Source organism: Mugil cephalus, chromosome 8 (assembly GCF_022458985.1).
Source record: "Mugil cephalus isolate CIBA_MC_2020 chromosome 8, CIBA_Mcephalus_1.1, whole genome shotgun sequence".
Classification (NCBI taxonomy): Eukaryota; Metazoa; Chordata; class Actinopteri; order Mugiliformes; family Mugilidae; genus Mugil; species Mugil cephalus.
The window spans coordinates 24,872,014-24,886,119 of record NC_061777.1 but is presented as its reverse complement, the minus strand read 5'-3'; the positions used below and the strand labels follow the sequence as shown (position 1 = coordinate 24,886,119).

Here is a 14,106-nt window from a genome sequence, read left to right as displayed (position 1 = left end):
ATCTTGAATGACTTTTGGACACAGGCACAAGAAGTTAGTCCAGTTATGTGAGGACAAAAGAAAGGCATGTGCTGGGCTACAGCCAAGTAGTTCCATATGGGTGTTGAGTTCACTGGGTCCAGGTGGCACGTGGGAGCATACATGACATGGAGGTCTGACATGGATCTGCTGCCCCCTTATGGTCTGTGCTGTGCAGTGCTGCAGGAGGCCTGGATGTTCTCATGAGGTGGATTTAAGTCGATAAATGACAGATGCAACTAAAGGAAGCAAAACTCAAGCAAGAAAACACCTTTCTACAAATCAACAGTGGTTTTAACAGGGTACTATAAGTCCCACTGATCATCTAGTAAAGGGAGCGCAACAAAATCTATACTTAACATTACTTAACGTCCGTTTCTAAAAGCAGGAAAATAGTAAAGGTTTACTCGACTAAATTAGAAACAACACATAGTGATCTAGTCAGTCAGAGACCTCAGGGGCAAAGTTGAGAAGAGAAAGTCCCGTCCTCAGCTGGTAATGATTAACCACGGAACAGAGAATGTCACCAAAGAACACTGATAACCCCGCTGCAGCCCTTGGTCATTGTAGGGAGGGAGGAGGAGTCAGAAATAGTCGAAAGAGCTGGGTCAGCCTGGAGGTGACCGGAGGAAGGAGCAAAACATGAGTTTAATGTGAAAGACATGAAGACATGATTTCAAGAGATCAGAATAAAATGTTAGACCAGAAAGTAATCATTTTACATCCAAGAGATGAGGAAGACAGAGGAATAATTAATGGTAATGGATGCGTTAGTGATGAAGTGTGTAGCTCGGGCTTTTAATGGACCCCCGAAGAGCTACATCTGTGCCCAAGACACCACACACTCTCATAGGTTTATAACCCTGTGAACCACAAATCAATCCCCAATAAATGACCATCTGCAGCTTCATGAGGACGGTGATGCAAGTTCAGAGAGAAGAGTTTCAATGTAGGGTTCAGGTGACACAAATAAACGTGACTCCACGACTGAGAAATCTGAGTTTAAGGGATATTAGGACTTGATGTACATGGCTATGTTGAAAACAGCTGTTGCTAACTCAGCTATTTGGCCCCTGACCTGGGTTTTTTGGTCACTGAATGGGGGTCTCTGAATTCCCACCCCTGTCAGAGCATTTACAAGCCAGAGGAGCCCTGCTTCAGCCCCCCTTGACCTCAGCATCACCCTTGCCCAGTGCATGCACCGAGGCATCTTGGGGGGAGAATAGGGCCAGCAGAGAGAGAGCGAGTGGCCGAGGCAGCGAGCCCACCTCGTCAAGTTTACAACCCAATCAGGCTCTGCCTCATAAATCCATGCCTCTTCCCGCAGCAAGCTAACAATACCGCCCATTCAGTGTGTGTGCAGGTTTAATAGTTCCTCTCCAGCTTCCTTCCACTTCTTAGCAACAACCCCCTTCCCTTCCCCGCTCACAGGTTTGTAAAAGGGACGATGAGGGAGGACGAGGAGAGCTGCACACAATCAGGTCAGCGCAGAGTCACGGTGAGGTCACCAGTTTCTGAACTGTGTCCGACCTCTGACCCCCTCCTCGGTGCCACCTGGCGCTGCGATGGCAGCCAGGGGAGCCCTGAGTGAACTTCGCCTGAACCTGGACCTTAACATTGGACCACTGCCTCACCCCTGGCCCCTCCGCAACCAGCTTCCTCTGAGGCCAAGAGTCACACATTTCTGACATTTTTACACATCACATTTTAGCTCTGCGCATCCTCCGCCGTGCAGAGATGCCTCTGTTGATAACATTAAAATGATGGACTTTTATTTGCCAGCCATCCTCTGTGATGTCCTGGCCGAGACAAATCAACACAGACTGCGGCGGACCTTTTACCCGGTCATAATCTGAAGCTGTTTTCACACATTTCATTTTTATCTGCTGAATTTTAATTCACCCTTTCACCATCTTTTTTACAGCTAAAGGAGCTAAAGGAGTAGACAGGCAGCTGATCATGGAAGAGGCTGCTGTTATCGGTGAGTTTATACTCCCCCCTTGTGGATATGACTGGGAATTATTGCCCATTTAATAAACACAACCCTCCACTTGCCCACTAGATAGAGCTCTTCATCTAATGATTTTCTTTAATGGAAGGACATAAAAAGGAGACAGACTGTGATATGACAAGAGAAGTTTCTGTATCAGCGAGGGCTGTATAATTTTTCATAGTAAAATTTAAAAAAAATTAAATAACAGAGAAAGAAAGCTACAGACCAAGTAAAGTCAATTAAGATTTGTATGTCTGAGGAAATGCTTGTGAACTCACCCATGCTGTCGTTGTGTTCGGACTCCAGCGGGTGGTCACTGTAAAAACCTGGAGAGAAGGCACACACATATACAAAGGTTAGATATTATTCACAGAGAAAAAGATGGACAACACAAGCTTTATTACAATCAAAGTTCCCACTGTTTTCAATTAGTAAGTCCCTATGATGGTTGAAATAGAGCGTCACTGCAATAAATATTCAAGCCCAAATGGTGTACTCTTTTCAGTATATTTACCAATATGGATACGGCATTCAAATGAGAATACTTTGTTTTGTTTGTTTTTTATGTAATACTTGTAGAAAACTTTTTTTTTTGGTATTTGTCTTTGTAACACTGGATCACAAACATGTCGAGAAATAAATCAGACCAAACTGTTCCAGGAACTAAAGCAAAAAAATAATAATTTTTTAAATTTAAAAAAGGAAGAAAAGTTCCCTTTGTGGTTTGCTTTTCTATTTCCACCACACCCAAATGCAACCTTAATTCACAGCAGATTATTTTCACACACAAATAAATAAATACACACAGATATGGTCTTCATATGACTGTATTAATTATATCAGTCAATGTGATAAAAGAAAAGCTGACGTATTATTCAGATTTGGGCTGTCCAGTTTCTGTTCATCAAACACAGCTTCACTAACCCAGGCCAGCATACATTGACAGGGTTCATTTGTTCTATTCTGGGACCCTCAATGATCTCACACATGCATCACTGCTAAAGTAGATATTAACTGGGAACACAGCTTCACTTCAGGTGGTGCTGGTGCACAAATTCTGGGGATTATCCCCAATGTACTCCTATGAGACTTTTTCTTTTCCTTCTTTCTCTCTTTTTTTTAAAAAAACAAAAAACAAAAAACGTTTTAAATCTAGCTAATAACTCCATAAATAGACAATAATGTGTCACTGCTTATGACAAAGTCCCATTTCAGTATCAAGTGAATTACCACATGCATATTTTGGTATGTTGTGGCTTAATTTGTCTTTTAACACTGTTTTACTCTATTTTTACTCTAAGCAGAAGGACTTGTTGCTCTGACAGATGATCCAGATACATTTAAAACCAGCTTTGAAGAAGGAAAACCATGATGATTTGGGTCATATGGAAACAGTCAAACCTGGATGAAGGAGTAACCCTCCAATGAGGAATCACAACACACACTGTGCAATTTATGGTTTTGTACATGACTTAGAAAGTTGCAGCCCTGTGTTAACCAAAAATAAAACTGTATTCAGAACGACCACAGTCAACTGACTCGCAATTCATCCTTCTGTGCTGAAATGACACAGAGGCTCCTGTGTTAACACAGACCCTGCTGGGACCTAGGTCCATTACTGACGGGCACCTTCCCAGAAATGTAATCACCTGCTGCGGCGACACTTAGCTGTGATTGGTCCTGTTGGTAGTTGTGAATATCCGTTTTAGTAATTACGGCTGCTTCTCCATCTCTGATTTTGTAACTGATTTTTTGGAAGGCTAAAGAATTGGGGAGGTTACCTGGGATGGTTTAGAGATACAGACATGTATATGATTTTGTACATCACAGTCAAAAGTGAAGCAGGAAGTAGAAACAAAAATTACTCAAACACTAGATGACAACACCGCATCGTGGCGAGCCAGAATGAGGCACAAGTATAAATGTCTCACACTGGTGGAGGGTCCATGTTCGTAGCCCTGTGCAGTAATATATAAATTAGACTTATCTTTAGACTCATTTTCATCTAAGTGAAAGAAACCATGCCAGTAAAATAGTCTCCAGTTGAAGAAACTTTGCAATAACTGGCTAAAATGAGGAGCCAAGAGGGCAATAACTCACAAAACTCGATCACACTGTATTTCTCAACTACACAGTCAACAATCTAACTACATATTATGTAAACTCACCTGCCAAAACATTAGGTACACTAGTGAAAATGAACGAATGAACAAATCTTCAGATCATGTTAAAACGGCGTCAAAAAGGTGGTAGATCATTTTAGAGGATGTTGTTTGTGGTGCTGTTTCTGTTATTTAGAAAAGTCCACTGAGTACAATAGGGCTGTCAAAATAACAGGAACATGTGTCGGTACAACACAGTACAGCACAATAGTCCTGAAAACAGCCTCCAAAATTTATTTTAAATGAATGTTGAATACTATTGATATACCGTTATATCAGAATGCATTCATTTTCACTAGTGTACCTAATGAACTGGTGAGGGAGCGTATAAGAGACCACACTGTCCGGACCAAATCAAATTTTTAACGCACAGCCTGATATATCATCTGACACCCATAACCCTGAACAATCTGTTTGCTTCATATTGGTTACCCTCTTGCCGTCTGAGCTTTATTTTATACCCACTTTTTTCTCCATCTCTCCTCCGTCAGCAGGCCGGCCATCTGTGCGCTCACTGAGTGACCACTTCTCACTTACACAGCGCCCAGCGAGCTCCATCACTCACATCCAGACCGGTGCAGAGTGTGGGCTGTCGGTGCGTCAGATCAAACCCCCCTGCCCCCGACTCCCCCGATCTGTGTCAGTGTACCACCCTGCTATCAACAGCTGTAGACCCCTGACCCGACACACGCCAGCTGCCCCCCCCTCTCCTTACTCCACCCCAGCCCCACAGTCAACACTGGCATATGTTCTCCCTGGAGCATACACCAACACACACGTGCCTCGGTCGGCCTCCCACTGAACAGACATACGCTTATATTGATGTGCAACCCACACGCAACAAGGACAAATGTCTGTGAGCACCCCCCACCGTGACATTACCGGAACGCTGAGATGTGTTTTTGGTCAAGAAGTAGACAATCCAATTTAGTATTAAGGATGGCTTTTTTTCTTTACCTGGAGCTTTGTTGTGAAGAATAATCTGTCCTTTCAATTATCAGCAATGATATTGTTCTCACACATTCATTCTCACCAACTTGCTACTACAATATGCAGCTATGAGTCTAAAACAAAGTACGGCTTTCATCACATGATTACATGAGTTAGGTGACCAAAGTCACGCACACAAAAATATTAAATAAAATCACATTAGTGGTCTGTAGTCTTGTAGAGAGGTTTGGTTTCATTTGTCTAGGACATGAGATATCTGCCTTCACTCAAATACAGCACGGGTAAATTGAATGAAGAAAGTTTTTTTTTTTTGCAGACATTTGTCCATCAAGAAACTATTTGTTTTCTCCAGACATTCTGTATTCAGGTGGCAGTACAAGATTTACAGGGTGAATAAAACCAAAACTCCCTAGAATACATGGATACCCTAGCCTGGTTACAAAGCTCCAAATCAATGCACGCATCACACAAACACACACAACAATGGAGATGAATGGAATCTCATTTGTGCTGCTTGCAGCAAATAAGAGGACTTCAGCCATGCTAGCAGCCCTGTTGAGACCGCAACAATGCTAGCACAATGCCAATGGATGTGTCCTGTGGCTCATCCAGAGTAACAGAGACACCGTTTCTGAAAAGAAACTGTTGTATCTTTAAATAGCACTTTTCAATGCAGTGGAGCCCACAATAAAAGACCTATTTCCCTAGCACTGGCGTGAAAGCTCAAAGGACCAACACATCAAACACTGAAAATGGTATTTTAAAAACAAAAGAAGGAAACACCGCGCTTTCAATGTGTTTCCATGTGCTCGGACGAAGACGTAAAACTAGCTTGGCATCAGTAATCGCATCACAGTTGCCTAATGTCCGCTCTTATTTTTGTCATGTGGAGGAGCATGTCAAATCACCTTGTCCTCAAAACTGTAATGCCTAAAATAGAAGCAGACACAGATGGATTGCGCAGAACGAGCTGTTTTATGACGATGTTCAGTTGAATTATTGGAAAAGTTGACAGCCTTGAAGATATACATATAAAAAAAATACAATGACATGCTTCAGACTTCTGCTGAAATGATCTTTCAACTAAAGGCCAATGTCTGTACAAGGACACACCAAGAAGATAGTGGTCAATCAGTCCTCCCACGCATCATTTTCCAATTTTCTCTCAACAACTCTCCGGCCAGCTCTTAAGAGCTGCATTGCTGGGATCAGGACTAAGCCTCGTCTCCGTCCATACTCCAATGCTGCAGTTTTTGCTGATAATGGACCAGCAGCAGAGAAGAATGCAGCTCTCTAGTGTGTGGTCTCTGTTGCTAATCCTCATGACAGCTTATTGACCATTATAGCCTGAGGCTGGGAAGGCCTCCAGCAGCAGCCAATACAGCCGGAGCCTGCTCCGCTGTGGCCCATTGTGTGTTGACAAAGAAAGGCTGCATCTTTAACCTTTCACCTTTAAAACCTCTGCAACCTCCGGCGCAATCAGCTCCTCATCAAAATAACATACTGCCTCTTGTCCCCTCTGTCTCCCTTCGTATGGACGCTACGCATGCTCAATGTGGAGTTTTATAAAAATGACTCAACACTGTATCAGGCAGTCATCACACGCAGCTCTGACCTCCTACAAGGAGACTAGAGGAAAGTTGGCAGCAGCAAGTCGAATGTAGAGGTCATTTCATGGGATGTTTAAACCACTGGTTAGGGCAGGTTTTGAGTTGTTGATAGGAAATCTTCATCTTTTATGGGATGCCATGGTTCTTTTCATCTGTATCTGGTCAGATAATAGCTGTGTGTTGAATCCAGCTGTAGCCTTCACACCTCAAAAAAAGCGAACTAGGAATCTGATGCAGTTGTAATTGTAAGGGCCACTAGCTACAGCTACAAATGTTATGATGGCTGCAAGAATCGTTCGATTGTTTTTCACTGTTTTTCGATATTTTATATAGTCAAGCAAATATTTTTAGGTTTCAACTTTTAGCGAAAACAGGAACAATTACGATGTTGCCCTAATAGTGTCGCGCAGTACACAAAAGCTTCAGATGTTACCTGATGTTACAGGCAACACAAGCTAGATTTAACACTGCTTTTTCTTTGAAATGGGGTGTCAATACAAATGTCAGGAGGATTTGTTTTTAATAATATATTTTTTTTAAATGTCAGCATTTATGTATTACACTTTGTGATAATAAAATTTATGATAATAGTATTATGCATATACTGAATAAAAAGGAAATTCAGGCATGACGTTTCTAATTCGGCCTGATGCCAACTTTACAGGGACCAATATTTCTAACAGCAAATATACAACATTACAAAAAATAACATATGGCACAACAGTAGGGTCAATAAATATTCACCCCAGCACTGTACTTTATATCACCAAACACAAGCCACTTTCCCAGGACATACCATATGGCTGGACCTGTTTGTGCACGAGGCCACAATGTTGACACTTCAGCTAAGATGTACATGAAACAGATCCTCAACCTGGAGCCATTAGCACTGCACAGGAATCCCTCCCTGGTATTCAGCAGTCCCTGTATCAGTCCATCACTGTCCCTGCTCTTCTGTCCCAGATGGCTGGGGTTCCGCATGGCCAGTGGAGGGCATCGCCAGCCTGTTATCCGAGTAGGCTGGCCCCTACCTGCCAGCCTGCCGGCCCTGGACCAGTCCAAACTCAGAGCTGCAACCCACACAGCCACCATCTATCGCCTGCGACAATGGCATGGCCGGCATTACAAAACCAAGTAAAGCAGACGAGGGGTGACAGAGACGTAGTGAGAGGAGTCAGTGAGCTCGTTTAACAGCAGAATTTGAGGTCACAGCTTCATAGTTGTTGGTCCAACCACTATAGAAGTCAGGTCTCAGTGCGGTCAGAGCGTTTCTTTGAACCTCCGTTACCCCCGTGGAGCCTCCCTGTTACCATGAATAAGCCCATTAACAGGATATTCCTTGTCCTTCTTTGACTGAGCTGCAGCCTCCTGACAACTCAGACACAAGAACAGAACAGTTCTGCCTAAAAACAAACCAGCTTTCATGTGTAAATCACAATTTTTTTTTTTTTCATAACTTGTCAGTGAACTATGAACCTCCAGAGGTTTTATGCTTCTACATGAATAATTTATCATTAAACTGGTTTACAAAATAGATTTGCATGTTTACTGGTGTTTTTTTTTGTTTGTTTTTTTTTTTTTTTTAAAAACTTCAAACTAAAGGACTCCTCTGATACAACACATTAAAACTAAAGCGATGAAGTACATCTGCTCTGAGTGTACATACATATATACCGATAGATTTCCTGAACTGATTAAGTTGGTACTCACTATTAATAGACATCTGTTTAAGCTGGGCAGTTTCTTTCCAGCTGCTGGACTAACTACAGTGAATAAGTTAATCCATCACATTTGAATTATTTTACATAAGTCCAATATTATACAAACCTGCTGTGTAGAGATTAAAATGCCAGGAGGTTATTTACTGAAGCGTTACTGCTTAAAATCACAATAAAAATCGCAATTAATATTAATATTTTATCTAAAGTTAAAAACGGTTTTATCAGTAAATGAAAAATAGATTTGCCTTTCATTTAAATGACTGAATGACTTTTGTTTGTTAACATGGCCAACTATCAGTTAAATATTTTAATATTAGCAACCCTATACTAGAGTGAGAAGGTTTTTTCCCTCCAGATGTCTGAACTTCCATATTACGCAATATTTTACTACTTTAAATAAAATGTCAGTTGTCATCAATCATGACCGTAATTGGAATATGTTTGAAATGTTTATTTATTTATTCATTTATTTATTTTACTTTCATTGTTTCATTCATATTGAAGAAAAATCCAAATCAATCTAAACTGAAGTCCACTGACAAAATGTTTTGACAATCATTAAAGCCATCAAGACATTTTAAATGGTCTTGTGTGCCATCTTGAACACATAAATAATAGTTCTCTAAGTAATGAATCCATTGCCAGAGGAAAATACAAAAATGTAAAGATGTATAAATCAGCCTACCACAGTAGATGTGAGGACAGTATAGTTACTTGTACCCAGTATGGAAACAGCTAATCTGGTCTATTGCAGACAGCAAAGATGGGAAATTACACTTGAACAATACAGTTGTAGGTTGTGTGACGTCAGCTCTCTTCTTGCTCAGTCAATCAATCAATCCATCAATCAATCCATCACCCCTCACGACTACAAGATGAATGAGAGGAAGCAGCGGACACAGATAGATCATTGTTTTCACTCTGGAGCAGCAGGACATAATGAATCCTGTGCTTGCTGAGAGGTCAAAGTAGAGAGGGCTGCTTTACCCCTTGGGCACCACTTGATCCTCAACCCCCCCGCCGCAGCAGCAGAGACACCCATGCATGACAGTAAGGAGTTTCAGTTTGCCTCAGACAGCCTTGAAGGAGCAGATGGGGTTATAACCAAGTGGAGAAGGGAGATGCTGCTACTGTTAAAGGGCCACCTGTTCGGAGCTGCTGCTGCTCCTCCATCACTGTACCCAGGTGGCTGCCAGCAAAGCTCAACCGTATAAGGTCAGTGAATAGACTGCTGAAACCAACAGTTGTGCTGTACAACGACATATCTTTATGCTAGATTGTGAAAACCTTTTGTTTTGTTTTCTTCATAAGTAAAAAGAGGTAAATGTAACTCTGTAGCACAGACAAGAGAAGAAGCGTTCTTCAAATGTAACTGTACTTATTTTAGCTAAGTCATGTTCAGTATAACATTTTATACAACTATAAAGTCTCAGTATTTCTTTGACAAGTTGAATTGACTTCTTATGGCTTAAGGTCAAAGATCTACATATTCCTGGCTAATAAATTCTCCCTCTTCAAACCTTGTGGTAAGCAACACACCGACAGGCTCGCCCCGCTCTGAAGTCATCTGCTACATTCTGAGATGTTCAAATCATCCAGCTTCCCCAAGTCCACGGTTCAAAATGTGATGAAGGGAAGACAGTTAAGAGGAACAGTGGATGTCAAAACAGAATAATATGAGTCCACAGGTCTGCTGGCCAGAGGAGCTGCAGGAGGCTCCAAGTAACATCTGGATGTGCAGGAGTTTTATGGACAGATAGAGTTCAATTTGGGCCCTTTGAGGGGAAAGAACATCTCATCATGCGAGATATCCAGTGGATGCAAATGTGAAATCTGCTGGCTATTACAAGAAAACACAGTCCGCTGACATACAGGGATCAGAAACATGCTGTGCATGCAAGACAGCCTCAAAACACTTTCAAACCTCAAGTGTTCTGTAAGGAGGAGTCGCTGAAAATCATCAGCTAAGAGCAAACTCTTAATACATAATGTATCCAGGAGCTCCAAGAAAAAGGGGAGGGTTACTGAGTATTGACTACACAGTTCACATTCAGCAAACTTACGCCTACATCTGTTCTTGGTAAACGCTAAATAAAATAGCCGTTAACAGCCATTCAGTGCCAATGATATGTGCTCTCTCTTCAGCAGAGTCTGGGTTCTAACGTGCAGCCTGGCTTCAGCTCTCGTCGGGTTCGGAGCCCACTCTGCGCTCCACTCCGCAACATTACATCTGACAGATTGTGAAGGAACTCCAGTGCTGGCTTCCCAGGCTGCTCGGCGGTCATCCCTTTGGCCCCTTACACCTGACCCTTGACCTCATTGTGTAACACAGCGCAGCACAGCGTCTACCCTGTCCTCCCCGCTGCTCCTGGCTGAGAAAGCGCACGGCCCCGCGGTGCTGGCCTCTCACTGCCACTCAAGTTCACGGAGCTCTTCACATGGGTCCGCTTGTCAGGAAGTGACAGAGGCCTGGTTCTCAGATGCTTGAGTGAGACCGTTTTTATTATTATTATTTGTGATGCCAGATGTCTGAGCATTTAATATTTTGTCCGCACTCCACTTGTAGACACTCAGAACAGACACGCCCCAAAGAGACAAGTCAATAGTTGACTTAAACTGTAAATCATTGTTTTAATAGCACTGATGATGTCCAGATTAAACTGTCCTAGCCAGTCCGGACAAACTGCCAACACATCCTGAGTCTGGTTTTGTCAGATGTTTCTTTCTGTCTCAGGGGAGCCATGTCTGTAAGACATCTGTAAGATCTTGAATCTTCTATTACACGTTTAAGTCGCATGGATGACGACATTAAAATGGAAGGGAGGAGACACCTGCAGAAATGGATTTAGAATAAATACTGGGAAAACAGATTAAGCACTTTCACTTGCAAAAGGCACATTTTTCTTCTCATTATGGACCATTTATTTCTCCTTTTCCAAAAATATCAACAACATTTCATAAATGAGTTAACTTATTCATCCACTTCACGTAATAAGCCTTCAAACAACAAAGTGACTCCTCGATAGCGCAGTCATCAGTGCATATTATACCGAGCTAATCAACGCGTGCCTTTATCTGTGCTAATCCCGATGGGCGGCCGGTCTGAGGGTCACCCTGTGGTCACAGGGGTGGGAGGGGGGATGACTCTGTCACCGCCGCCTGACACGCTCAAAGGAGCAACTTCCCTTTCATCATACCAGGGGTCAGAGTTTTACTGCCTCGCAGAGCCAGCGAGCGTACTGCACTGTGCAAACTCAGGCCTATAGCAGCCATCTGATAATAATCATCTCACAAGACAGAGCAAAAACACTCCAGACCAGTTGGATCTGCCAGTGGAGCCATGAAGTGCTCCTGATACTTATATAATAGAATGAGTTTCTGCCTGTGATGTGAAGGAACATTTTTAAAATTAGGGTTTTATTTTCCCATCTATAACAAAATAATAATTATTTTTAATGTAAAGGTTGCCTTTGACAACTATATCTAATGAAGACAAATTTTGTTTTATTTTATTATTTGTTTTATTTTAGTCTATTAATTCTTAAATATTTGTTTAACCATAAAGACAAACAGCTGATGTGTCTCTGTGGGTGTTGCACTATTGATTGAATAAAATGAAATGAAGACATCATGTGGGGCTGTGAGAAACCTTTTTTTTTATTTTATTTTATTGTTTCATTGGTGAAGAAAATTATCAGCAGACTGGTTGAAAAAAATAATAATTCTGCAGTGTGTCATCATCATGTGTTTAAAATCAGATCATTACTGTTAAATTCCAAGACTTTCCAAGCAGATTTTGTTCTTTTTCGCGTTCCATGTGACATACGCCAAGATTAGAAACTGAGGAATTAAATCAAATGCTTTTTCTAATGTAAATAAATCTGATGGATAAAGATCACCAGAATCATAAAGAGTCATGACCATTAATTCATTTAAAAAGACAGGTTTTCAGTAGTCTGTGAATGGCACTAACATTTAAGAAACTTAAAAAAAATACACTCTTGGGTCTTGGTCACCAGTTTCATTGCACTGCAACCTCAAAACACAACCCTTCACTACACAAAAAGGAAATAAATATTCCACAGAAAGGAATTTGGGACTTTTTTATATATTTTTTTCTGCATAAAAGAAAAAAAAAATAAGATCATGATCTTCAGTCCTTTCATACCCATGCAACCTTAAACGATCAGACGATCAGGCAGTGTTTACTCACAGCCATCAGTGTATTTGTGTGTGTGCTGAGGTAATGAGAACAGTAACTGTTTAGCAGATTCTCGCTAAAAGAGTCAACATGGACAGTTCTGTGTGTTTTATCTGTTGATTGTGAAATGACCCCAGAGCCCTGGTGATCAGCTTCACAGCCCGGCACAAACACACGTCTCCAGTGCTGCGACTTGCTGAGACTTTAGCCTCACACACAACAGGCAGACCCCTCTGCGAGCTGGAGTGATTCTCAAATCCAAAGCGTCACCTATCCGCTGTGACTGCTAACAGGGGGCCCGTGTTTTGCCCTCCAACATGGAAATATCGTAACTCCTCAGCTGCTCTTTTATAACCCCCTAACAACTGCATCCTACAGCGCTGCAGCTTCACAGGAAAGCCATCCCTACTCTGCATACCAAGTTCAGAGCTTTACAGCTGCCTGTAAACTCATCCTCCACCCAAATTCAAACTCAAATTGAAGACATTTATGGCCTCTGGCTAGGCTATGTGTTGAATATCACAGAGGCCTGACAAAAGCATGGGCCACAGATTCAACATCGCCGTAACATGTGCTCCCCCACATTCACTTACTGTAATACCTTTCCCCTTTAAAACATGGCTGATAGCAGCGTGCCGCTTCCTCCCTCATCATCCTCCCCTTACAGCAGATTAGCAGCTGTTAGAGTCTCAGCCTGTGCCAGGATCAGCCCAACAAACCTCTCAGAGCAGCCTCAGCGCTGTCCCAAGCCCTGTAGCTCATGGATCAAGTGGAGGTTGTAAATACTTTCCTGGGTTACGCCGAGGTCAGCGGAGAGCAGGGCCATTAATGCTTCAAGAGCAACATCCCACTGACCCTGGTCACCGTTCCCATAGCACTAACACACCACATCCCCCACGTGTCCATCACAGCGCTCACACCACAACACAAACACAAGCAGAGCCTCGGCAGAAGGGCTGCGAGCCCGGCGTGGGTCAGCAGAAATGAAGTGACGGAAATGTTTGGGACGTTTAAATGGAAAAGCGCTTAGGATGTCGATGCGCGCAGTGAATAATATTCTCTTTAAGCTTTCAGGTACGGCTGATGTGAACGCCAATGGAAACAACTTGGAAAGTCACCTGATGATGATATATGAAACATCTGACAACAATAAAAATGCTGTGGTTTCAAATTAAAAAAAACACCAGTACATGTTATGTGGATAAACCAATAGTTTAGACATTTTTAGACAGAAACCACAACATTTTCTGCTGGAAAAATGACTTAACCACTTGTCAAGATAATATTCTTTTGATCGGCTAATTGAATAAATGACTAAGCTTGTCTAAAATCTATATACTGCTCATTTGATTTTCATTGTTGCATCATTTTCTGTTCATAATCATATTTAAACACAAATCAGATTAACTAGTAACGGCTCTGCTTCCTTCCATCATTTAAATAAACCTTT

At 42.0% G+C, this 14,106-nt stretch overlaps 1 protein-coding gene across 1 annotated transcript in view; it reads right to left on the bottom strand.

Moving 5' to 3' along the window:
• nr6a1a (nuclear receptor subfamily 6, group A, member 1a) overlaps positions 1-14,106 on the bottom strand; it is a 78,445-nt gene that overhangs the window by 59,196 nt on the left and 5,143 nt on the right. Inside the window, exon 2 of the mRNA XM_047592064.1 lies at positions 2,290-2,337. Coding sequence (XP_047448020.1) covers positions 2,290-2,337 — 48 coding nt within the window. The remainder of the gene's footprint in view (positions 1-2,289; positions 2,338-14,106) is intronic.